The sequence below is a fragment of the Bombina bombina genome, chromosome 1 (genome assembly GCF_027579735.1).
Source record: "Bombina bombina isolate aBomBom1 chromosome 1, aBomBom1.pri, whole genome shotgun sequence".
Classification (NCBI taxonomy): Eukaryota; Metazoa; Chordata; class Amphibia; order Anura; family Bombinatoridae; genus Bombina; species Bombina bombina.
This window is the reverse complement of record NC_069499.1, coordinates 131,445,094-131,472,170: the sequence shown is the minus strand read 5'-3', so window position 1 is coordinate 131,472,170 and position 27,077 is coordinate 131,445,094. Positions and strand designations below refer to the sequence as shown.

The window sequence follows — 27,077 nt, the reverse complement described above, 5'->3', positions numbered from 1 at the left end:
GATACTTCATGTAGAAAGCTCCTTTATTTGTTTTAACCGATCGCTGTTTTTAGCTGCTACAGCAGCCCACGGCTAAAAAAAATTTTTTTGCTAAGAGGTGACGTTTTCACCTCTTAGCCAATAGCCGTGCGGTAAATCTGGCTTGGCGCCCATGGGAGGCAGATTTACCGCACAGCTATTGGTTAAGAGGTGAAAACGTCACCTCTTAGCAAAAACTTTTTTAGCCGTGTGCTGCTGTAGCAGCTAAGAACGGCGATCGGTTAAAACAAATAAAATGAGCTTTCTACATGAAGTATCTTATACTTTGTGAATGAAACTCCCCTTTATTTGTTTCAAAAGTCAATCCTAGAGTTTGTAAAACGCTAGGATAGATTTCACTTTAACCTTTTAATGCCGTTATGCCGTTGTATTCCATCACAACGGCACTGGGCTTTAAAGCCGTTATGACGGAATACAACGTCATCGCAAACGGCTGTCCTGAAGCCTACTAGGCTTGCAGGATTTTATAGCGATCTGGAAGGCGTTCCTAGCGTCTTAGGCACGCCCCCCAGACCCGATCCCATAATTGAAATCTCACGATCTTTTTGCACGACTGCGTGATTTAAATTTTTTTAACCCGGTCATGAAAGGGTTAAATAACAAATATAAGGCCCAAGATGGCTGCACCCAGTGTGAAGATGCAGAACTTTACAAACAGAAAATTGTAGAATGACTGAACAGGACAGGAGGAAAAGCAAAAGCATGGTGATAATAAAATAGGGATTCATGATTCACATAGAGAATACCATTTTAAACCACATTCCAATTGATTTCTATTATCTAATTTGCTTTATTCTTTAGATATAATTTGTTGAAGAAATAGCAATGCACATGGGTGAGCCAATCACACAAGGCATCTATGTGCAGCAGCCAATCAGCAGCTACTGAGCCTATCTAGATATGCTTTTTTAGCAAAGGATATCAAGAGAATGAAGCAAATTAGATAATAGAAGTAAATTAGAAAGTTGTTAACAATTGCATGCTCTTTCTAAATCATGAAAGAAAAAATGTGGGTTTTATGTCCCTTTTAAGCATTTTATTGCAGTTGTACTAAGCAGTTTAATGTCCCTGCCTGCAGCCTACCTAGACTTACTTTGTAACAAAAGAACAAAACAAATGTGATAATACAGGTAAATTGGAAAGTTGTTTAAAATGGTGTGTGTGTGTGTGTGTGTGTGAATATAATATAGTAAAATAATGGTGTATTATACAACGTATAAGATCTGGCAAATATGTTTACTGTCTTCATTTCTAATCTGGTAACAACCAGTAGGCTCCTGTTATCATGTTTGTAATAATCTGACAACCTTATTTTCTTCCCCAATAAAAGTCGCGCACGTTCGCAATCGCATTTTTCATCCAATTCAAAGTGCACGATTTGTTTGTCAACAGCGAGCGCGCACGCAAATCAGTCGTCTGACACTTGCGGGCTCGTTCTGGTGCGGGGACTGTCTGCCGGTGAATGATTTTTCCCAGAAACCTACGCGTCGGTCGCCTCCGCCTTTTCTGCTCTACGGGCTGATCATGGCGTTCACGTTTGCGGCCTTTTGTTATATGCTGGCTTTGCTTCTCACTGCGGCTCTCATCTTCTTCGCTATATGGCACGTAAGTATCACTAGCACTGAATAAGAACGCTGTATCCCTGGCATCGGTAGCGGTGGTGCCTCGTTGGCTTCTGGTGTTGGCGCCTCCTCCTGTACCAAGGTTCATACTACTGGTCCGATACTGGTACTGAGTGACGGGTCATGTCACTTGGTGATGGCTGGAAGGCTTTTTTGTTACTTTATCTCATTACTTTGTATTATTAACCAACAACCTAAGCAGTAGTTTTAGTTTTTATACTGTCAGTCGGCAACAGGGGAGGAAGATTTGAGTTAATGGTTAAATAACCTATCTAATCCATTAGTTTAACGTACACAACAGTGCTGTTGTCACTCTTCATACAGTGCATTATATTAATATTCACATCTCACCAATACGAATATATTTGCTGAAGTACACTAAACTATTGCGTTAGAAAGTCTATGGAGATGACAGGACCACTGTGTGCCAAAAACTGAGTTTATATGTAGAGAGAGCAATTATTCTGACAATATGAATGTTAGTAGTATTTTTACTATAAATATAATTTTAGTAACATAATATCTCAGGAAATGAGCAACCTATGTGCAGTATTTTGCTCACTAGGTTACAAATTGTTATTAACAATAGTTTATGACAGAGAGCACCCTAGCCCATACGTTCTAAGGTACCTGAATTTAGTAATACTTATCAAAAGCAGAGTAACAGGTCTTTCAATGTGTGGTTATAATGTTTTTGGGTGTTTCAAGAAATATGACCTAGTTATAGCGTTGCAATTGTTTTTAACAATATAATCTAGTAGTAGTTAATCAGATGTGTCCCATAAATTTGCATAGGGTTCTGACGAGTATACAAATCCAGCAGACTTATTGAAATTTAAAGTGAAGGTAAAGTTACGTTCGTCTCTATCTAGAATTCCATTTATGTGTTAAAAATAACATAGGTCTCATTCATCATTTTTGTTTGTCCTTTAAATCAAATTATAAACATTTTTCAGGCAATTTACTAACCTTTTTTGTTCAACCCGTATTTTTCATTTTATTCATTGCGATCACGTTTTTCGCTCGTCCTATTGAAATTTAGGCCATTAAGTGGCCGTCACTGCACGTCATCCGCCCACTCATTAAAGAGCTCATGCGCAACATATTTTTAATTGCATTCAACACCGCGTGTGCTCCTGTGTTGCGCATGCGTTCTATTAATAGGTCGGAATCCTTTAATATGTCATCTGCATCGTATCAATGATACAGACAAGCGCATCAGTTCAATTTGCGAAATCACAGAGTAATGTCCAAAAAGAGAACTTCTTAGACAAGAAAAAGGCTGCAATTTTTAGCACTTCTGTCTCCCTATAGTGAAAACGTTACTCTTTCCAGAAGGTAACTGCTTGTACAGAATTAAAACATAACTTTAACAACATATGTTAAAAAACACACTGTGGAATTAAAACAGTGAAGAGTATTCAAAATTATGGTATTGGAATCTAAAGAGTTACGTATAATTAATGTATTACTAGAATGTAAAGGGTGTTAACACATGGTTGCAGAAATCCAAAAATAAGAGGAATACCATCTGTTAAATCAATTTTCACTTCAAAAAGGGCTCACTTATATACCAGGTATTTAATAAGGAGACCAATAGACCCGCAGATATCAACTACGGGCTATAGATTCAAGTGTGTGTGTGTGTATATATATATATATATATGTGTGTGTGTGTGTGTGTGTGTGTATATATATATATATATATATATATATATATATATATATATATATATATATATATATGTGTGTGTGTGTGTATATATATATATATATATATATGTGTGTGTGTGTATATATATATATATATATATATATATATATATATATATATATATATATATATATATATGTGTGTGTGTATATATATATAATGCTGCTACTTGCTGAATACAATAATTAAATGATATGTGTGTATATATATATATATATATATATATATATATATATACACACATATCATTTAATTATTGTATTCAGCAAGTAGCAGCATTATATATATATACACACACACACATATATATATATATATATATATATATATATATATATATATATATATATGTATATATATATGTATTTATGTGTACAGCGTTATCCCTTCTTGGGATTGTAGTATTCCATTTTAGTACTCAGTATAAAGTTCAAATGTAATTACCTCTATAGTTTGTTGTCTAACATTCTATATATGTGACAGTTTGTCCTTAAGGAAGTGTTATGTATGTATGTATGTATGTTGTTTTGAGTAAACTTCAGGTTGTTTAATATTAACCTCATGTTTTTCCAATAAACTGCTCTTTTAATGCTCCTTTGGTTGCAGCATATGTCTGACACTTGTTGAATTATTTTTCTTATGTCTCTATAAGGTTTGCCACTCTAGGATTGTTTATCCAATTACACCCATTGGGATTGTTTAGTGCTGGATAGGAGAGGCTCATTATTTCTATTCGCTTTGAGTAAAGATTTACTACTTTCCCCTTGCACCAGAGGTCTGATAAGTACTAATAATTCAGACCTCTGTTAACTACCCTCTTTTTATTGGTATAACTGATTGTGCTGACAACATCTATATCTCGCCAATTATTAAATGTATTCCTCTGGTAAGAAAAGGCGCTGTAATTAATTCAGTGTACTGCTGGTATGATAGTTTAACTCTGGGGTGAACTAAATCCTAATTGTATAGATATATAAGGTAACCAATAAATATGGTAACCAAGTTACACATCAGTAATGTTTTCAATCACATATACAATACGCTCTCCCCAGGTTCCACTGTGATATGGATTTGTAGTGTTCAAGATGCCAAACACTAATTGTTTATAATCGAGTAAAAGCAAACGCTGTGTATAAGCATCTGTTAACGTTTATTGGGTCCTAATGCCTTTTATAGGTTTACACCCTAACCTCATAATTTACGTATCAATGTGCATATTTACCCTACGTCCCCCTTTCTTTGCAGTTTTCTATTACTTATCCTAGATATTGGGTCTACTATTTAAATAAGAGTGAACAATATTGTTTGTGCAATGCACAAATCCAACCAATCTACACTTATTTCACCTCTTGGAAAGTATATATACACATTTGAATCTATAGCCTGTGGTTGATATCTGCGGGTCTATTGGTCTCCTTATTAAATACCTGGTATATAACTGAGCCCTTTTTGAAGTGAAAAATGATTTAACCAATGGTATTCCTCTTATTTTTGGATTCCTGCAACTATGTGTTAACACCGTTTACATTCTAGTAATACATTGATATACGTAACTCTTTAGATTCCAATACCATAATTTTGAATTATCTTCGTGATTTTAATTCCACAGTGTGTTTTTTAACATATGTTAATTTATGTTTTAATTTTGTACAAGCAGTTACCTTCTGGAAAGAGTAACCTTTTTCACTATAGGGAGACAGAATTTCTAAAAAGTGCAACCTTTTTCTTGTCGAAGAAGTTCTTCTCTTTTTTTGGACTTTACTCTGCAATTCTAATTTTGCACCAGCACTCTAGCCCCAGTATATTCTTATATTAGGGCATCCCTCTAGAATCTGTGTAATGTCATTACAATTCCTCCTTTTTTTATGTATGTATAAAGTCCAGCACTCCCTTAAAGCTCTCAGCTAAGATTTAAAAGCAAAAATGGAAAGGTTGGTTACCGCATCTGGCCAAATGGGACAAGCCTAGGTACCACGTCAAGGTCCTTTCCAATACCTAGGACCCTAAAACAGCCACACAATGCAAGCTCTCAAATCCAAACAAACTGGGAACAAGGGAAGGGTGCACAGGCTTATGTAATCACCCTATACACATACGGAAGGGGACTGCACTCTCATACCGGACCGGATACACATCCCATGACCCTGTAACATGCTCAGCCCTGGGTGCTCACCGGCACTCACAGGAAGCTGTGCTGTCCCCAGAGTCACAGGCAGTTAACCCCAGACAGGTCTGGGTGCAAGAACCATAGGGAAAATTAAAAAAATTACCCTTCCGTGTTTTGTTTATGTCTAGGGTGATTACATAAACCTGTGCACCCTTCCCTTGTTCCCAGTTTGTTTGGATTTGAGAGCTTGCGTTGTGTGGCTGTTTTAGGGTCCCAGGTATTGCAAAGGACCTTGACGTGGTACCTGGTCTTGTCCCATTTGGCCAGATGCGGTAACTAACCTTTCCATTTTTGCTTTTACATTTTAGCTGAGAGCTTGTGAGTGCTGGACTTTCTCTGTGTGTTGTATTAATTTGTTTTGTAATTTTCCCTATGGTTCTTGCACCCAGACCTGTCTCGGGTTAACTGCCTGTGACTCTGGGGACAGCACAGCTTCCTGTGAGTGCCGGTGAGCAAACAAAAGATTGTTCCAGCTACCAACAATTTTAAAAGACCTTTATTTTCTCATATCTTGGGTCTAAGCAAAAAATGTTTCAGGCCTGCTATAGGCCCTTAGTCATGTATGTATATGTATGTGTATATATATATATATATATATATATATATATATATATATATATATATATATATATATATATATATATAATGTAATAGAGATAAAACTTAGTTATTACATTAAAGTAATATTAAGGAATGCATTGCTGTCTTCAATAAGTAAAAACTTTACCTTCACTTTAACTTTACTTTCTATAAATTTAAAGGGACAGTCAATTAAAAAAAAAAAATAATCATGATTTAAATAGGGCATGTCATTTTTAACAACTTTCCAATTTACTTTTATCACCAATTTTTGCTTTGTTCTCTTGGTATTCTTAGTTTAAACTAAACCTAGGAGCTTCATATGCTAATTTCTTAGACCGTGAAGGCTGCCTCTAATCTGAATGCATTTTGACAGTTTTTCACCACTAGAGGGCGTTCATGTTTTTCATTTAGATAACATTGAGCTCACACACGTGAAGCTCATAGGAGTGAGCACTGATTGGCTAAAATGCAAGTCTGTCAAAAGAACTGAAATAAGGGGGCAGTCTGCAGAGGCTTAGATACAAGGTAATTACAGCGTTAGAACTATGTTGGTTATGCAATGGTGGGTAATAAAGGGATTATCTACCTTTTTTAAACGCCAACATTTCTGGTGTTGACTCCCTTTTTAATAATCGGTTGGTTTAGTAAACCGATTATTGTTGCAGATAAATATCAGTGATATGATTCGTGATGGTTGATATCTATATATCATAGAATATAAACAATTTAAGCTCCCTCTTGTGTGCTTAGGGTCTATAGGTAGAAGCAAATATAAGCACAAAATCAATGTGAGAATTAGATAGTGGTTCTAATGAAATAAGAAAAGGGGACAGATCTAATTGATACTTCATTTACTTTTTAGGGTGTGTTTAGGGGACACGTCCCATGGCAGCACTCTCATAATAAACATTGCATTTCTGACAGCATGGAAAGTACTTTCAGAGCAAAACTGGGTGCAGCTAACTCCAGTAAATGTAACAAAGTACAGCAGCACTTTAGTAGTGTGCAGTTTATTGCAGCAGAGTGAAAAAAATCTCCAGAGCACCAATAGGGATTTACCACAAATATTACAAAACCAGCGAGAAGTTAGCTGGCGCTGCTGGCTTTTAATAAAACTAATTACATCTGTGAAGGTAGTTCTAGCTAGATTTGTCAATCCTAGAACATACATACAATTCATGTTTGCAATCATACAAACAAAACTGCAGAGTTGCTAGTCCTGGACTAAAATCTGACATGGGATACACTGGAAGCAATTATTTAACCCTTTAATAATTTCTTCTTTCATATGTTTCACCATCCAGTATGACACTAACACTGCCCTTAAAGGGACATGAAACCCAAATTTTTTCTTTCGTGATTTAGAAAGAGCATACAATTATAAACAACTTTCTAATTTTCTTCTAGTATCGATTTTGCTTCATTCTCTTGATATTCTTTGCTGAAAAGCATATCTAGATATGCTTAGTAGCTGCTGATTGGTAGCTGCACATAGATGCCTTCTGTGATTGGTTCACTGTGTGCATTGCTATTTCTTCATTAAAGTATATCTAAAGAATAAAGCAAATTAGGTAATAGAAGCAAATTGGAATGTTGTTTAAAATTATATTCTCTACGTTAATCATGAAAGAAAATGTTTGGGTATAGTATCCCTTTAAGTCACTATTTCTCACTCTCTCGAATATTTCTTCAAGTTTGTTAAATGCCATCTGGCCCCACTGAGGTCTGTCCACTTAGTCGGCAGAGTAGAGGTGGTCCGTCTCCTATACGCCTGTAGATTGGTGAAGAGCCATGTAGCAGTGAGAACGACAGTGCCACATTCAGGTCCCAAGCTAGCAGACCCCATCACTGTATGGTGGATCATTGTCAGATTATTGCAGCGCTTTCATCATCTGTGTTTAATTCTGGTCACTACATATGTACACATTCGTATTTGTTAGGTAGAGAAATGCTGAATATAGCTGTGGACTAAGGCATTCAGCTCTTTCTGCAATGTTAAAGGTTTAGTCTACTCCAGAATATTTGTTTAAAAAGATAGATAATCCCTTTAATACCCATTCCCAAGTTTTGCATAAGAAAGTTATATTAATATAGTTTTTACATCTATGATGACCTTGTGTCTAAGCCCCTGCAGAGTGCCCCTTATCTCCTTGCTTTTTACAATATTTAATTTTAGCCAGTCAGTGCTGGTTCTTGTATAACCCATTAACAGGGGTCAACATATCTGTTTTAAATTTAGGAGCCAGTAAGAATATTTAGGAGCCAGATGTACTTTTAGAAGCCAGACAGCGGTATTTTTATTTAGATAAATGGAGAATGACCCAAAAAGTTAGGTGCCAGCGGTAAAACTCTAGGAGCCAGTGGCTCTCTGGCTCCTGGGTTTGTCAAGCCCTGCTTATCATTCTCCATGGGAGTGAGCACAATGTTATCTATATGGCACACATGAACTAGCACTCTGACTGTTCTGCAAGATATAAAAAGGGATAAGGGGAGGCCCACAGGGGCTTAGAAACCAGCAAATTTAGAGATTATAACATATTAAAATAATAACCAATATTATTATTATATAATGCTGAGAAATGGGTAGTAAATAATAAGTAATTAAACAATAATTAAAATTAGACTGTCCCTTTAAATTGTAACTAATACTGCAGTATTGGGTTTGCTCTTCCTGCTAATCTTTACTGGCTGATGAGGACATCTGCCTCTGTTTTATTGGTGCAGATACACACCTCTGCAAGTGTGACATTAACCCCCCCCTTTTTTTTTTTCTTTCCATCAGGACAATTAAGAGAGAAATTGGGGGAAAAAAAATGACATACAATTTGAAATACCCATCATGTAGATAAAACATTAATGTATGATCATTGCTCATCGCATTCTTGTTTTCCTGTCCTTGGTACACTGATGCATTTGAACCATCAATTTTATTGAGCACTACTGGATAAACTGATCTAGCTTGATGAATATGGTGGCACATCAGAAGTTGATCATATTAATCTGCTAAACCATTATTCTCAGACTAATTTGGCAGTAATAACTTCTCCTGTGCAGGTGTTTTTGTGAATGGACCTCCTTGTTCAATAGATAACCATAGGTTACAGTGAATTCCTGCTTCAATGCACTGAATCTAATTTTACTTTACATAATTTTGTTTTTATAAAGTATGGTTTATAACTGCTCTCTTTTGTCGTTCAGATTATTGCATTTGATGAGCTGAAGACGGACTACAAGAATCCAATAGATCAGTGTAATACACTAAACCCGGTAAGTTCCATCATAGAAATATAGAATTTCACGGTTGCTAAGAACCAAAAAAGGCCCATCAAGTCTACCCATATTACATGTTATGCATGTGACAGGCATTTTTAAATTCCTTTACAGTCTTACCACCTCAATTGGAAGTTTATTCCATGAATTCACCACCCTTTCTGTTCGTCACTGTCGTTGGCTAGAATTGCTCAGTACCTTAAAAGCTGCAGCCCCGCTTGGTAAAATGTTGATGATATAAACAAATCAATATCCTCGCAAATGATAGTGAAGTTTTAAATAGACGTCAAAGGACATATATTACATGATACTAGTGTTCAGCTGTAATGCATACTATACACTTGTAAGAATGCAGTTGAACTATAATTAGAATGAAAAATGTAATTCTCAAAAATAACTGTCAAATAATATTATTTAAACAGAGAATCAGCATTACAATTAAACAAGCTAAAACTGCTTTGGCTATTAAGCTTCTTTTTTTTTTTTTTAAATGATTTACATCACATATTTTAGACTAATTTCTTAGAAATACATCTCATAAGAGGAGAGTTGTATATTAAAGGGATATTAATAATGCTTGACAGAATGATGTATTCAAAGTAAATATGTCTGATAATATGCAGATTTATTTAATTCTTATATTTAAATATTGAAGATGTGTGTAATGGCTTAGATTCTATACAGTAATGGGTGATGCCATTTTGGAACTTAGGCTGTCACCTTAGCAATCTCTTCTGCTGAGGATAATTAGGGACATAAATAAAATAGCCAAGGCTTTGTAGAATATAGGATTTTTTTAATTGTAACACACACACACTTTTTTCCTAAACTTTGACTAGATAAGTACATTTTCTCACCTAACTAGTAACCTATAGTGATATTTTTCCACCCTGTCTGTACGGTTCTACCTACACTGACTGTTTCCAATAGCTTGTGGGGAAAAGTTTTTTTTCCAGCAGTGTCAGTGGGCGACAGCCAATCTGACACTGCAGCGCCTGTATCGATTGACAGCAAAGTGCCTAGTGTATCCCTGCTTTAGTCCTTTAAATTGGTCTGTTGAAGTGAATGACAGGTCACATGTGCTGAAAGGGACTTAGTGATTACATATGCCCTTACATTTACTGAGCACTATTTCCTAAGCTATACATTAGGTGGATTTTTGTGGTCTCGTCTAGAGTTTCTTTAAAGTGTCACCTCTATGTAATTTTATTTTTTAATATTACTTTTGTCCTTTTTAATTTTTCCACCTTGTACTTTGTTTTAATCCAAGATATGTATTTTTGTTTTAATGGTTCTTACTTTTTTGTGGTGTCGCACTAACATTCTTTCAATCTGCTTTTTACATTGTCGGAACAGACAGTTGAAAAGCTCAAAAAGATTAAAAGAGTCAAAATAGCATATAAGGTGTGTACTAGTTTTCGGTTCAGCATTTAAATCCATTTATTTATTTACCTAGAACATCTGTCGTGTTATCCAACCTCTTCAACCACCCCTGTTTACCTGCATTCTTTGATTTGTATAACATCCATATATATTTTATTTTAAAGAGAAATGCCTCAGAAGCTACTCACGCTTGAACAATACAAATATGTTCTAAATTCATCTCATAGATTTCTATTCCAAAGCATTTCATATTGGGCATGTGCATAAATTCGGCTTTTGATTCACAAAAAAATACAGAATGCGCAGCGGCATTTGGCTATTTTCAGCACCGAATATATTTAATGTTAAAGTTTAACACACGAATATCTCTGCAAGTCCAGATATTTGCGAGTTGTACTTTTAATATTAAAATATCTGGTGCTGAAAATAGCCGAATGCCACTACCTGCAGCCATATTCGATATTTGTTTGTGAAACTAATGCAAAATTTGGAATTTATGCACATGCCTAGTTCATACTAACTCTGTTAGGAAGGTATAACTTCATTTTATTTAATGTGCATTGTTAAAGGGGCATAAAAGTGCAAAAATAATGTTCTCATGTGTTTGAGCATTTTTCAATTGTGCTATTTATTAAATATAACTTTGTTTCATCCCTGCAAATGGGTTAAACACATTGTTAAAGTCAGCTCCAGAGCTTCAATGCACTACTGGGATCTAGCTGCTCACATCTATTGAGCCAATGACTATAGGCATATGTGTGTAGCCGCCAATCACCATCCAGCTCCCAGTAGTGCATTGTTGGGAAGTAAATTTAATAAAAGTAAATTGAGTCTATAAAAAAAATGCTCTCTGAACTAGAAAAGTTTTTAATTAACACTCATGACCCTTTAATAAGCCAGTGAACGCTTGTTAAATATGCATGTATAATTTGTTTTTCTAACATCCCGCTGTGTGCATTTTCCTTGTACTAATTTGGCCTGGGTTGTGCTTTGTCTTCTGCTCTGCTACATTATAATCACTGCGCTTATTTATAGCAGCAAGGTTAGTCAATAATATCTAATCATCTCTTTGCAACAAAACAAGCCAACTGCTTCAATGTTGAAACCACTTAGAAAAGCTATTTAGACATTTTCTAATTTTGTGATAAAATCAGGTCTATGCAACGTTTAGTTTTATAAGTCAGTGTAAGTCCCATATATTGTACTACTATAGCAATGTTCTCCTTGGTATCTTAGGAGGTAATGCATCATACACAGCACAAGTGGTTTTTTTTTCTGTATACTTTATATTGCAAGTGGTACTGAATCATACAAATGGAACATTTTTAAAGGACTTTTAAAATATTTTTATTATTTGTTGTATTTTATTATGTATTATTGATTTGATGCTTGGGTGTGCTACTGACCACCTGACACGCCAATAGAGTTGAGTGACTTGTCTTTAAAGAAACACTAATTGTAAAATTTGCTTTCCACCCCACTCCTCCACATAATCTTAAAGTGAATGTCAATTTTGATGCTAAAGTGCCCGTTTTTTAAAAATTCGATTAAAAACAGGGGCACATTTCACTCCTGTTGAGAGAAAAAAAACGCAGCTCCAGCTTCCTCCTCCCGTCGCAAAGCCTCTTCCTGGGTCTAAAATGAGGAATCCGGCTTCCTCCAATCACGGCTTTGAATCAGACACTGATTCCCCCGGCGGGGGGGGGGTTTCCGTGATTGGAGTATTACCTATCCATTTTTGACATCAGAAATGGCTTGCAACGACCGGAGGAAGCTGGAGCTGCTGTGAAGATTAAAAGTAACTATTTCAAATAACATAAAAAGGTAAAGTTGCTTATATTGCTATATACACAGTGCTTGACAAATATGTTCAAAAGCTAGGAACCAGTTATTTTTCATTATTTATTTATGTATGTATGTTAGTAAATTGCACTATCACAAATATGCCTCCATAAAGGAATCAATTTTCCTTCTCCCACAGTTACTCAAATCATCCGTAATAGGGCAAGTAAAAAAACAAGTAGTCTTATGTATACTACTCTTGTGTGTTTTCCCCACAAAAAGCCACAGTCCCTGTGTGACAGGCGTTGTATAGCTAAAAAGCCAGAGCTCAGTAACGCTCAGGCAGCGTATAGCTGCAATCACTCACCGCTCCTATGTCACTTGGCTTCACTCGGCTTGATGTAGCATTTTCTCCATGTTTGCTTCTCTGCAGTGTCTCCAGCGTTGAACGCTAGATTCGTGGCTGGTGTCTGACAGGTTCCGGTCACGTGGTTCTCCTCGACCAATCACAGCCTGTGCTGTCAGCTCCATGAATGCAGCGTAGCGAGGAAAAACGCACACAGGAAGATGGGGAGTGAAACATGGCAAGCTCCCTCTCAAGCCTTGGAAACTGGCCAATTAGTTAAAAAAAAATAGATACGCAAATCCAGGGCGAGATAAAAGTAAAAACAGTCCTTTTATTTAAATTCCACTTGGGATAAAAACAGAATATCTCTATGGAGATGAAAATGTCCATAGAGCTAATATTGCCTTTTATAGGCGGTATATAGACGACCTGCTTTTCATCTGGCAGGGATCAGAGACAGCACTGGTTGACTTTATCAGGGGTTTGAATGAGAATATGGTGGGTTTACAGTTTTTTTACATTTGAAAAACAGTCTGGATCATTTAACTATTTAGATCTTACTTTAACGGCACATGAAAATGGCCAGATTCATAGCAATATGTACAGAAAACCCATCACCAAGAATACTTTACTCCACGCAAAGAGCTGTCATCCCAAACATGTCCCTATGGCGGTGGCCAAGGGACAACTCATTAGGGTAAAAAGAAAATGTACCGAAGAGACTGTATATTTGCAGCAAAGCCAAGAAATGAGAGATAGATTAAGAGAGGTTACCCTAATTATGTGATAGGGCTCAAAAACAAGTAGATAGACTTGATCGAAGGATGCTCCTCAAGGGGTCTGATCAGAAAAGGGACCATTGGTTACTAAAGCTGATAAGGTTACTTTTGTAACTGATTCCAGCACGGATTATAAGGAAATTTGCAAAATCATAAATAAACATTTCCGACGGTTGTCGGCTGATGACCAACTTGCCAATTGTGTTGCTAGAGGACTACGACGTTCCTATAGGAAATGCAGAACCTTAGGAAATATTTTGGCCCCCTCTGAGGTACCTGTTAGTAGTCCCAGGGAATAAGGTTCTTGGTTGCCTCACAGGGGGATGTACAGGTGCCGCAGGTCAAGATGTAGGCTCTGTGAGTTTATCATTTCTTCGGACGAATTCAGGTCTGAAGTCACGGGGGGAAAAGTTTAAGATCTCTTCCTGCCTCAACTGCACATCCTCCTATGTTGTTTATCTCCTTACTTGCATTGATTGTCACCTTCAGTATGTAGGGCTTACTACAACTGATGTTAATACCAGTATTAGAAACCATTTGTCCACTATTAAAATAGGAGAGGCAAGCACTCCATTGGTAAAACATTTTAAGAACACCCATGAAAAAATCAATGCAACGTTTAGATGGCAGGCTATAGAATAGGTAAAATTGCCATAAAGAGGAGAAGATAGGGACCAGATATTAGGCAAACGAGAGATGTTTAGGATTTTTAAACTCAAAACTAGAGTACCAGGGGACTCAATTCTGAGTACAACCTGATAAATTATTGGAAATAATTGCTCCCTATTGGGTTGATATTCTTTGGATCGTGCTCAGTTTTTGGGGGTCCCCTTTGTGCTCTCTCTCTCTTTCTCTCTTTCTCTCTTTCTCTCTTTCTCTCTTTCTCTCTTTCTCTCTTTCTCTCTTTCTCTCTTTCTCTCTTTCTCTCTTTCTCTCTTTCTCTCTTTCTCTCTTTCTCTCTTTCTCTCTTTCTCTCTTTCTCTCTTTCTCTCTTTCTCTCTTTCTCTCTTTCTCTCTTTCTCTCTTTCTCTCTTTCTCTCTTTCTCTCTTTCTCTCTTTCTCTCTTTCTTTTTATATGACATATTTTTGTTAATTTACTTTTCGCCATTATTGGTTCCCATTCTAGTTCTGGTCATATGAATTAGCCTTTTTCTTTTAGATTTGCACTAGGTGCATATTCTAAATAATACAGTGGTGTTATATACCCCATAATATTTCCTTTTGATGGAGTGTTATGTCCACTAGGTCTATATTATCTTTTTATATATCCGTATAAAGAGTCTCATTTTCTGTAAATGTTACTTTAAATTAATTTATTCTTATTGAATTATGCCTTCAAATGAGTGGCACATAAGTATATATGTATTTCCATATGTAGGGGGATGAATAAATTTATTTTTTCGTTTATCAATGTATTCACCATTTTTTAGTATTATTATTTAGTATTATAATTTTGTATATGTGTATTGTTTATATTCCCAAAATGCTACTCAATGTATAGATATAGAGTATTTTCTAACTAATACACAATTTTGATCTGTACTGATTGGTTTTAATGTCAACCAATGAGAATTGTTTTTGGCTTTTAAATAGCCAGCACATCTGTACTTAATTAGCTATGATTACGGTGTTTATCCGAAACATGTGAGCTTGAGTACCCTGCTCACAATTGTATGTGCTGGACCTCTATGGATATTCTGTTTTTATCCCAAGTGGTATTTAAATAAAAGGACTGTTTTTACTTTTATCTCGCCCTGGATTTGCGTATTTATTTTTGTAACTAATTGGCCATTTTCCAAGGCTTGAGAGGGAGCTTGCCATGTTTCACTCCCCATCTTCCTGTGTGTGTTTGTCCTTGCTACGCTGCATTCACGGAGCTATCTGACAGCACAGGCTGTGATTGGTCGAGGAGAACCACATACATATACATATATTTTTTTATGTAATATACGCATACATAAACCATGAAAAATACCTGGCTCCTAGATTTTGAACATATTTGTCAAGCACTGTATGTATGTTCATTATTTGATTTGCCCTATTTTCATGTGTTTTTCTGCTGCCCCAGATATGCTGAAATGCGTTGGCAGATATACATGAGCACCTGCAGTGATCAAGCAGTCACTGTGTAGAATGTCTCATTCCATCATTTTTAGAGCAGTAAAAATTTAGGAAAACAGTTCAAACCAAGTAATGAAAGTACATTGCAAAGTTTTTTTTTTTTTTTTTTTTTAAACACACAATGATGAATGTTTCTTTTTTTAAAACAAACTTTGGTATGTACTTTCATTATTTGATTAGCCCAATTTTCCTGTCTCTCCCCCCCCCCCCCCCACTGCCTTAGAAATGCTGGAATATATTGGCAGATATACATGAGCTCCTGCAGTGATGCAGCAATCACTGTGTAGAATGTTGCATTCCATCATTTGGTAGTGAAAAAACAAAGGAATAATTGGAGGAAAATAAGACAAATCAGATTATGAAAATGCAATGCAAAGAGTGAAATTCCTTTAGAAAATGTCACCTGTGATCTTTATCATAATGAGAATCCCTTTATATCTTAGCTATCATCACGATAGCACTATAACATGGGGCCCTAGGAGAGATACAAACTTCTCTTGCAAGTCCATATGATTTTTTTTTTTTTCAGCAGTAGAGCATTTCTGCTTACAAGAAATAACAACATACAAAATTCCCCTTATTTGAAAGATAAATCCTTCTATTATGTCTAATATAGTTTGGAAGAGTTTGCAGTCTGACTGCTATTGTTAGTAATTTATATTTCCCTCGACTTTGGAAACTGTAGTTGTATCAGCAATGATACTCTGTAGGAAGGATGAATTTTAAGCCAATAACTGCACCTGCTCCACATACATATAAACAGGGGCACTAATCTATGCCTGCAAATTATCTGCACACATAAAGTGACGTTGAGCAGTTTCCATGCCATAATCTCTGGCATGGAAACTGCTCAACGTCACTTCATATGTGAGAGTTGTTTTGGACATGACTGTGGAGCGCTTCGAACCACTGATGTGATCAGCAAACACAGGCCTGAAAGGACCAGCAGCCACAGCTCCCTCCGGGGGATTAATGGAGAGGCGACCTCTGGCTCAGATTAGGTTTTCACTCGCCCCCCGAAACAAAGTGCACGATACAAATTACAACGCACCGTTCTGGTCGCTGACTGAGAGCTCCTCTTGTGCTACAGCCGCATATAAAATTCCCCGTCCAGCTGCTCTCTGCCATTCACCCCCTGGCGCCCGTATTCCTGCTTGCGTCTTGTGGTCCTGGATTCTTGCCTCCAAATAGACGCCATGTGCAGTAACCCTCCAGTGCCGCCTTCTTAAATTAGATTGTAACAGAAAGGCGCATGCGTAGTAGCACCCCCTGCACCACTTGCATTGCATTACCAGCCGCAACAGTAAGTAAAATTAGTCAGACTGAGGGCAGTGTGGCGGTGGTAAAAGGGACAATAGGGACTGATAAGGAGAATACAATTAAGGCGCCAGACACAATTTTGAAGGCGCCATTGGCGCCCAGGTGCCTGGGTTAATCTAAGCTCCAGCAGTCTCGGCTGTTAGGAACTCCAGCTCTTGGCTGTAACTTAACTCCAGGCATCTGCCCGCATATGGAACCGGAGCACGATGCCCATACAAATGCCCCTTTTATGGGCAATGGGTAGATTTAGTTTTTTTTGTTTGTTTTTTTGTTTGTTTTTTTATTAGGTATTTTTTATTTGGGGGTAGGAGGGCAAGGGGCACCATATGGAGCACGAAAGGAATTGGGCAATATCGTTATTGGAATAAATGTATGTCCCGTTGGACCGTAATATAGGCTTAGTTATGCAATAAACTAATGTATTAATGGGAGCTTGCAAAACCAAATGTTAGTCACTACTCAAATTATATAACTAGCTGAGGCCTGCAAAGCTACAAGTGCAACATAGTTTGAAAGGACTCGTTTACAGTAGGCTATCCACAACTAGGGACTTTTACAGAGTGTGCTACAAATGGCAATGACTATTATTTTGTAGTACTAATAGTATTCAGTGGTAAAGAAAAGTAATAGACAGTAAGATTATCCCCACCCCCCCATATTACACCTAAGCCTAGAAAAAAAATATGGTACAGCAAACAGAATTAAGACATTTGGTTTAAATTTCAACCAAACAAAGGGGTAACACACCAGGACCAAATTCGGTGCAAGATGGGAGATAATCACAGGAGGACCATACCACTGACTCTAATATATCTCCCCCACATGTTTAAGTTTACCCCACTCCTAGTTTTGGCAGCAAGTAGTCCTCTAAACATAGCTGGGAAACCTTGATCTTCTGAAACTTCCATCCCTGGAATGGCAAAGGGGTGCTCTCTGACTGTTCGTATGTATACCCCACGTGGCAGCGGCTTCCCATACAACAAAAACCAGTACAATGGTATCTAGTGTGTGTGGGGTGAATGAAGTAGAGACCCATCTAAGACCTCAATACTTTCCTCTTTGAGGTTTGCATGATAAGAGATTTACCCTGGACTCTCAACAAGCATAGCAGGGATCGTCTCAAAATCTTTCACATCACCCTAATCAAACTTGGCCCCTTGTACACTCTCCGATGGCCGCCATCCCAAAATGTATTCTCTGCCGTTTAATGTCCACAGACTCCTCAACCAGATAAAGTCCCCAGCCCAGGCAGTCAGTAGCTCTAAGGATCCCGGGATGTCACCACCTCGCTGTAGCAGGTCGGCAGGGGTGTTGTGGCTTGGGATCGTAAACATCATCCCGCCTAGGCTTGCAAGCTGTATCTCTGCGACTAGGCTCATCCTTCGAGTCACTACCGATCTCCGGTCTTTTGCCTCTCTGTGCATATCTCCTCTGTCACTCCTCAGCCATGTGCTGCGGTTTCATGAAATCTGGGGATTGTGTGGCAGCCTAAACTCTGTAAACCGGCAATTGGGTAGTTTCAGCTATGGTGTCCTCTCGGCATCCACACAGTTTAACTAAAGAACATAGGTTAGATATGTAGGCTTGTTGAGTGTACTTGGACTTGTTAGAATAAAACCCTATCTGGGTAGGTGAAATATAAATGTCCATACTGTAGAAAGACATAGAAATTACCCAAATAAGGTATAGTGGATCCGGAGCTCCTTCAAGCTGCTTCCTATCACTTCAGTGGTTGGCTCCACCCTCTCCTAGTGAAGGACTTTTTAATGTTAGTGCAAGCTCTGCATATAGTCACATGATTAGTCAAGTAGAATACAGCTCTTTTTAAGCACACCTGGTTAACCCTGTCCTGTATCAAGAAAACCCATAGGTCCAAAGAATAAAATTCTATTAAACATAACCTAAGTTATGTGCACATAAGTCATTCTGATCTATGTAACAAATTGCCCATATTTAGGTTACCTATCTCATGAATTACCCAGATTGGCTTACAAAGACTATGCTATTCCGCGTGATGTGCACATCACCAATAGTCCAGTCCAACAATCGTGTTGCCTCCAGCTGCCTCAACTGCACTTCTTCACTAATGTAAACATTGAATACTTGTTTGTTCATAATAAAGCCAAATAGTTTATTAATAAAGTCGGATCTGAGTTTGTTCATAAACTTCAACATCAGATAATTCTTCAAGCCTATTTTTGTCATGTTTTATCACTACCCCCTATCTTTGTCGCTGATATATCTATTTAATTATTTTTGTTTTTGAACTAGTACCAGCCTCAGTGCTTATAAAAGCTTTTTTGCTATGGAATTTTAATTTATTTTAGCGTATGTATACCAATTTATACAAGTGGGAATTCCACTAGTCTCAGACTAGTAAGGAATTTCGATGTAATAAGTAATATTGATAAAATATGCAATTTTGTGTGATTTACTGTTTGTGCTAAAACTTAAAGGACAGTAAATTTAAAAATTAAATCTTCATGGCTTAGAAAGAACATGTAATTTTTAAATAACTTTCAAATTTAGTTTTATGAAATTTTCTGTATATTAATGAGGTAACTCCCCTGCATTAGAATTGTACATATTCTGAACATGCCCATATGTATTCCCCCCCCCCCAGAACTTGGGTCCTGGTGCCACTGCATCTGCTGCACCGATAGTAGTTATGCCCCTGATTATAAACTGTTGCAAACTCTGCCATTTTGGTGGAAAATGGAAAGTTGTTTAACATTGTGCACACTGTCTTTAAAATGATAGTAATAGGCAAAACTAAACTATGATGATAAAGTAACTTTTGGTACCCAAATATATTTTTAGATTGCATTACCATATAACAGTGATGGTTCTAGAATTTAATATTTGGGGGGGCTAAGGTGGTGAAGACACAGTACACATAATCCCCTATAACTGCCAATGTTTTGCCCTTTTGTTGCAATTACATGTGGATAAGATGGAAAATCACACAACAGTCTTGTAGTTTACTAGTTTGCTCTAAGATTTACTGGTAGGCCACAATCTAAACTGTAGAGACACACTAGCAATTTCCCCTTTAAGGCTACACAACAAACTAAAAAATAAGTGCATACACAAGTTTTTGTTTTTAAAAACTTTTTGTTTAGAAACACCTTTTTTAAAATGGGGAGGACCCCCCTCCCCCCCCCCCACACACAAATAATTTATTGCCTAAACTGATTCTTTATACTCAGAGGGAACACTATGGGTTTTATGGGTCTTTATCTAATAGCAAGTGCTATAAGCAAGATATTGCTTAGGCAGGTCTGTAAGGGATGAATGTTAAAGGGACACTGAACCCAAATTTGTTCTTTCGTGATTCAGATAGAACATGCAATTTTAAGCAACTTTCTAATTTACTCCTATTTTCAATTTTTTTCTTCTTCGTTCTCTTACTATCTTTATTTGAAAAAGAAGGCATCTAAGCTAATGAGCCAGCACATTTTTGGTTTAGATCCATGGACAGCACTTGTTTATTGGTGATGTCCAATCAGCAAGGACAACCCAGGTTGTTCACCAAAAATGGGCCGGCATCTAAACTTACATTCTTGCTTTTCAAATAAACATACCAAGAGAATTAAGAAATTTGTTAATAGGAGTAAATTAGAAAGTTGCTTAAAATTGCATGCTCTATCTGAATCACAAAAGAAAAAAATTTGGGTTCAGTGTCCCTTTAAAGGGACATTATGCACTCAATTCAAATAAAGAATTTAAAAAAAATAAAGTTTGTAATTGACATGTTTTAGCAATTTTTCTGCTAAAGCTTCTAAAATTGATGATAAAGTGTCACTATATAAGAATACGTTCGTAGGACACACTAGCTACAAAGCAAGGCGTTTTTCCTCGCTCCCTAGCTAGTGTCCTTTATAGCCAGCCCCCATGCTGTAGCTGCTAATACATGTCAATTACAATCCCCTCCCTGACTGTTCAACTGTGCAGGGGAATAGGGAATCTCACTCACTGGGCCCTGTGCCAAGCACCCTGTTCCCCCTTCTAATTGGTTGCTTGCCTGCCAGCTGTCCCCCTCCGTTTTTCAGACTGAGCCCCGCAAGAGTAAAGTTCTGCAGGAGTTAGGACAGTGGGAGTGTTACATTGAATACCTTGGGGGACAAGTGGAGTGGGACATCAGGCATCACACACCGGCAGCACTCACAAGGCTTTACACGCTGTTATTATGTGTTGCAGCATTGTGGGCTGTGCGTGAGTATGATCATGCTTTCTAACATAGCTGTAATGCTCATACTCGCGCACAGCCCACAATGCTGCAACACATAACAGCTTGTACATTGCTACAAAGTAATAACACTGAATGGCTTGTAATGATTGCGCTTCTGGAAATAGCACTTCCTGATGCAGAGGCTGCTGTGTGAGTTTACCTATCGGTCATATATATTTATTATAATGCGCATTATAATAAATATATATGACCGATAGGTAAACTCACACAGCAGCCACTGCATCAGGATTTGCCCATTTTTCAAGTAGACTGTCCCTTTAAACTTGCGCCTTACAATCTAACTATGCAGATGAGTTTATCAGGGCCCAGTGAGTGAGATTCCCTATTCCCCTGCACAGTGGAACAGTCAGGGAGGGGATTGTAATTGACATGAATTAGCAGCTACAGCATGGGGGCTGGCTATAAGGACACTAGCTAGGGAGCGAGGAAAAACTCCTTGCTTTGTAGCTAGTGTCCTACGAACGTATTCTTATGTAGTGACACTTTATCATCAATTTTAGAAGCTTTAGCAGAAAAATTGCTAAAACATGTCAATTACAAACTTTATTTTTTTAAATTCTTTATTTGAATACCCCATATTTTTTTGAGTGCATAATGTCCCTTTAAGTGCAGACCTCATTTTAAAATGTCTAGTCAATTTTTTTTATTATTTTTTTTTTAAAGTTATTACAGGCATAATAATATTTTTATCGTGTTTTTATTTCTAGCTTGTGCTTCCAGAGTACCTCATCCATGCCTTCTTCTGTGTCATGTTTCTGTGTGCTGCCGAGTGGCTTACACTAAGTCTAAACATGCCTCTCTTGGCGTACCATATTTGGAGGTAATGTAATTTACTGTACATATATTTATGTGAAATCCATAATGTCTCAACGCACATTTTCTCTCTAACAAACCCACATTCATTTTAGTAGTCTAATAATTCTAAAGCTTTGTTTCTTGTGCTGTCTATTATTGCTGTAGGGTCTTTGCATAAAAATGTGACTGCCACCCATACTTCAGGTTTTAATGATTTTGCCTGATGTCAGACACTCGAAACTTGTGCAGCTGGTAAATACTTATACTTGTGGCCTATAGCCTTATAAACGTTGGGCTACATTAATGTGCATAATTCTTGTATGCAAGTATATTGCAAAACCTATTTTAATTGTCAGCAACTAGTTTAAGTAGCCTGCCCCTTCCAAATATCTCTTTCCCGAAGATAAAAGCAGTCAAAGTGTGGATGGGCGCTAAAGGCGGAGTCAAACCAGTCAAATAATTTAACACTTTCACTCAATGTTAACTTACAATTACAATTTAATTAAAATAAAAAACAGTTGTAAGACATATATTTCTATATATAGTAAAACTCCTTATAGCATAGTAACAGCAATAACTATTTGCAGATGTATAGAATTCAATCTATTAGCTGTTAAGCAAACAAAAATAAAAACATTTTTAATTAAAGACTTCCAGCATTTATATAAAAACACATAAAAATAGCTCTTTTAGGCTATATGTACTTAGCCGTGTACTACAGACAAAATATTCCTTATTAGTTTGGGGATAGGCCTAATAAAGCTGATGGATCATATATAGGTATAGTCAGTACTTGACTTTATATCTTCAATATGTGTAATAATGCCTTCCTGCTTGGTGGTAGCCTGCCGTGGCTAGTGTAAAAATATACTTTACAGTACCTCTGCAGTCCGTGATTTTGTGCAAATCCTCTTTCTCTTTCTCCGCAAAAGCAGCCTCTTTAATTCAGTGATATTTCTCAGTAGCAATTTCCACGATAACGTCACATGCCAAATACCACCTGTTTAGGAGTTCACCCAGCAACAGCTGCACACAGGAAGCCTTCGTGGAGATAGCTACTGAGAAATATCACTGGAGTAAAGAGGCTGCTTTTGCGGCTGTTCCCACCTTTGAGGGAGAGAAGATTTGCACAGAATCACGACTGCAGAGGTACTGTAAAGTATATTTTTCACACTATATTATTCACCTTTACCATTTGGGTAGCATCAAAGAGCTATTTTAATGTGTTTTTATATAAATGCTGGAAGTCTTTTATTAAAAATGTTTTTTTTTTTTTTTTGCTTAACAGCTAATAGATTGCATTCTATACATCTGCAAATAGTTATTGCTGTTGTTCTTATGCTATAAGGAGTTTTACTATATATATATATATATATATATATAGAAATATATTTCTTACAACTCTTTTTTTTTTTATTTTAATTAAATTGATTAAATTTCAATTGTAAGTTAACATTTTGAGTAAAAGTGTTAAATTGACTGGTTTGACTCTGCTTTTAGCGCCCATCCACACTTTGATTCAAATGATATTTCATTTGTCAGTTAATTTTGTTTGTCCAGGGTATAAACTGTAATACTTAGTCTGAAGGATTGTTCTAAAATAATATTGTTATTAATACGAATACTCAAAACCTCTATACTTAACGAATATTTAAATATACGTTAAGTGATCTTTTGCTATAGAGATCCCTTAATTGAAAAGAGGAGTATGCCTTTTCATATCCTTTAAAGGGTGCTGGTAATAGCTCTAAGAAAATCTGTTGTGGCTGCGGAGTAGTCAGAAATGCATTGCAGTTTGTTTAAATGTAATGAATGTAAAAGGCTAAATGGTTATTTGCAAGTGTGAATTGGATTAAATTGGTGGATTTTCCTGTAAAATAAGTGGTGTTGTGCACCTTTTGTGTCAGTGGGATTAACCTGATCTCTAATAGCTCTGATGCCTCAATGGGGTCTGTTGATGTCCAGTATAACATTTACCATACAGTCAGGGAATTTATTTAAAGGAACAGCAAACGCATTGTAATTGCAATATGTCCCACATTCTTGCAATAAACTAATATAATGGATGAGGCGCATTATCATAGTGTGTGTTGCAATTTGTTTTTTAAAAGCCAAACTCCACTCAACTTTATTTTAGTAAAATCTACATTGTTTTTCAGTTCTTACCTTAACATCTCTGCTGAATTTAATTAGGTGCAGATACGGCACAGGGTTAGGTTTGTGAATACCTGCCATGTGCTATCATTTCTCAAACTGATTGAATAAATAAAACTGTAAAGGTGGCACGTGTGAAAGTGTTTGGGCACACTTCTAGTCAGTACTAACACAGACTCCAAAAGCTGTTTGTAACCAGCTAACATACTGCAATACGAATAGCTGACCTAGACACTATATATTTAGTGCTTCATCGAACCTGGTTTCATTTTAATAATTGTTGTCAACAGGTATATGAGTAGACCCATCATGAGTGGACCAGGGCTATATGATCCTACAACTATTATGAATGCAGATATTCTGGCATATTGTCAAAAGGAAGGATGGTGCAAACTAGCTTTTTACCTTCTCTCATTTTTTTACTACCTTTATGGGTAAGTATTCCTTTTTTTTTTTTTTTTCTTTTTTTTTCCCCAGTCGGCTCTGCTCCATATTAACATAACTTATAAATAGCAAATTTACAATGTGTTCTAATAGAGCTTGTGCAAACGGATATGTAACGTTAACTGGATTTTTGTGGTGTCGTCTGCAGTTTTTATTAAAGTATTACCTCTACATCCTTTTAAAGGAACACTCTTATGGGGCACAAATTACATCCTCTAATGAATTAGAACTTGACTTTTTTGGATGGGTCAGACAAATACACTTTAGATGCAGGCCTTGCAGTTGCCAAGCAGGACATGACTGTTTAGTGAATAAGCAGGTGACAAGCAAGGGCACTACCTATGTGTTATCTAAGATCAGCAATACAAAAGTGATTCATGTCATGTTTATAGAATAGAACTGTTTAATTTATTAAATGGATATGAAAGTTAAAATGTTAACTTTCATGATTCAGATAGAGCTTGTAATTAAGCCACTTTTTGAAATGTACTTTGTTTTCTTGGTATCCTTTGTTGAAAGGTATATATGTATCCTCAACAGCAGCCATCATCTGGGAGCTAGCTGCTAGTTGGTGGCCCCACACATTTGTTATCGGCTTACCTGATGTCTCCAGCTTGTTCTCAGTAGGGCATTTCTACTCTGGAGCTGACTTTAAACCCCTGCAAAGAAGTTAAAGGGACAGTCTACACCAGAATCTTTGTTTTAAAAAGATAGATAATCTCTTTATTACCCATTCCCCAGTTTTGCACAACCAACAGTTATATTAATATACTTTTTACCTCTGTGATTACCTTGTATCTAAGCCTCTGCAGACTTATTTCCATTTTTTTTGACACTTAGATTTTAGCCAGTCGGTGCCAACGCCTAGGTAACTCCACAGGTGTGAGCACAATATTATCTATATAATAAACATGAACTAACGCCATCTAGTTGTGATAAAAATGTCAAAATGCATTCAGATAAGAGGCAGCATTTTATTGCTTAGAAATTAGCATATGAGCCTACCTAGGTTTAACTTTCAACTAATAATACCAAGAGAACAAAGCAAAATTGATAAATTAATTTGGAAAGTTGTTTGAAATTACATGCCCTATCTGAATCATGCAAGTTTATTTTTGACTAGACTGTCCCTTTAAACACTATATGTAAGAATCAGTGCAATATTAAAATCTCAAACATATTGGAACATTTTTTCTTTTTTTGCTTTTATATCTGTTTAAATCATAATACATACAAAATATAAGAGACACATTAGTCACTTTCCTGCCTGATTAAATAAAATGTAACCTTTATTAATAACAAAGGGTGAGAGGCCTGGTTTATACTGTATATCCCTATGTTTTTACACATTCTAACTTTTTTTTTTTTAAATTTTTTTTTTTATAGCATGATCTATGTGTTGGTGAGTTCCTAAGAAGACACAGCTGAAGATATCGGTTCTTATGAATTGCATGCAAAAGCTAAACAATATAGGAATTTGGTCTGGCTAGAACCTCAAAAACTTGCAAATGGAGTCCCCTGATCACATTCACTGAAGGGGTAAAACAAATAAATTCTTCCCAGTTTTTAAATGGTATAAACATTCAGTGTTGGGAAGATTTATTTTCCTGTTTTAAGAAGACTGAAATTATGTACAATATTTATCACTTATATTCTTTACATTTTCATTGTCTCAGATTTATTATACCCTTTTTTTTTTTTTTTTTTTTTTTTTTTTTTTTTTAAATACATTTTATACTTTTTGTTCTGTTTTTTCCCCCCTACATTGTTAGTAGCTTTATTGATAGAACTCCAAAATAGCCATATTATGGCTTTAGGTATAATCTGTTTCAAAGAATTACTTGCAGTGTAACCATTTATATTGTGATTAAAATGCTTTGAGGTAACTAATGGTCTCTTGTAAATAACCAGCTATCTATGTAAAATTTTAACTGACGGCAAAGTATTTCCTTCCGAAGGCGAAGAAAGGTATTTATTACACTCCTTAGAAACCATCAAGACCTCCTGGAATGAAAGGACTGAGAATAAAACTTTTCATTGCACAGACTCTCACAAATGGAAATATGTGGTTTGATTTAAATAGGGATACACTGCATCATATCTACTAATCTTCATTGAATCTGATTTGCATAAAAAAAAAATCACAGGACTTTGCATCCAAATTTGAGATGCAGCTTCCTACATTTTGAGTCTTTTAATGTGATGTCGAGCAGGTTTATCAATTGGGTTTATTAAAGAAAATACATTTTTAAGATTTGCTTGTGTGTAAACTCATCTTAAGTGCCCTGAAATGCAACATTAATATTG

At 36.5% G+C, this 27,077-nt stretch overlaps 1 protein-coding gene across 1 annotated transcript; it reads left to right on the top strand.

The window, feature by feature from the left end:
• Positions 1 to 1,474: 1,474 nt before the first annotated feature.
• Positions 1,475 to 27,024, top strand: CNIH1 (cornichon family AMPA receptor auxiliary protein 1). The gene is made up of 5 exons (XM_053689460.1): positions 1,475 to 1,644; positions 9,323 to 9,391; positions 22,085 to 22,197; positions 24,617 to 24,760; positions 26,157 to 27,024. The coding sequence occupies exons 1-5, from the start codon at positions 1,564 to 1,566 to the stop codon at positions 26,182 to 26,184; spliced, it is 435 nt and encodes a 144-aa protein (XP_053545435.1). The 5' UTR covers positions 1,475 to 1,563; the 3' UTR covers positions 26,185 to 27,024.
• Positions 27,025 to 27,077: the final 53 nt, after the last annotated feature.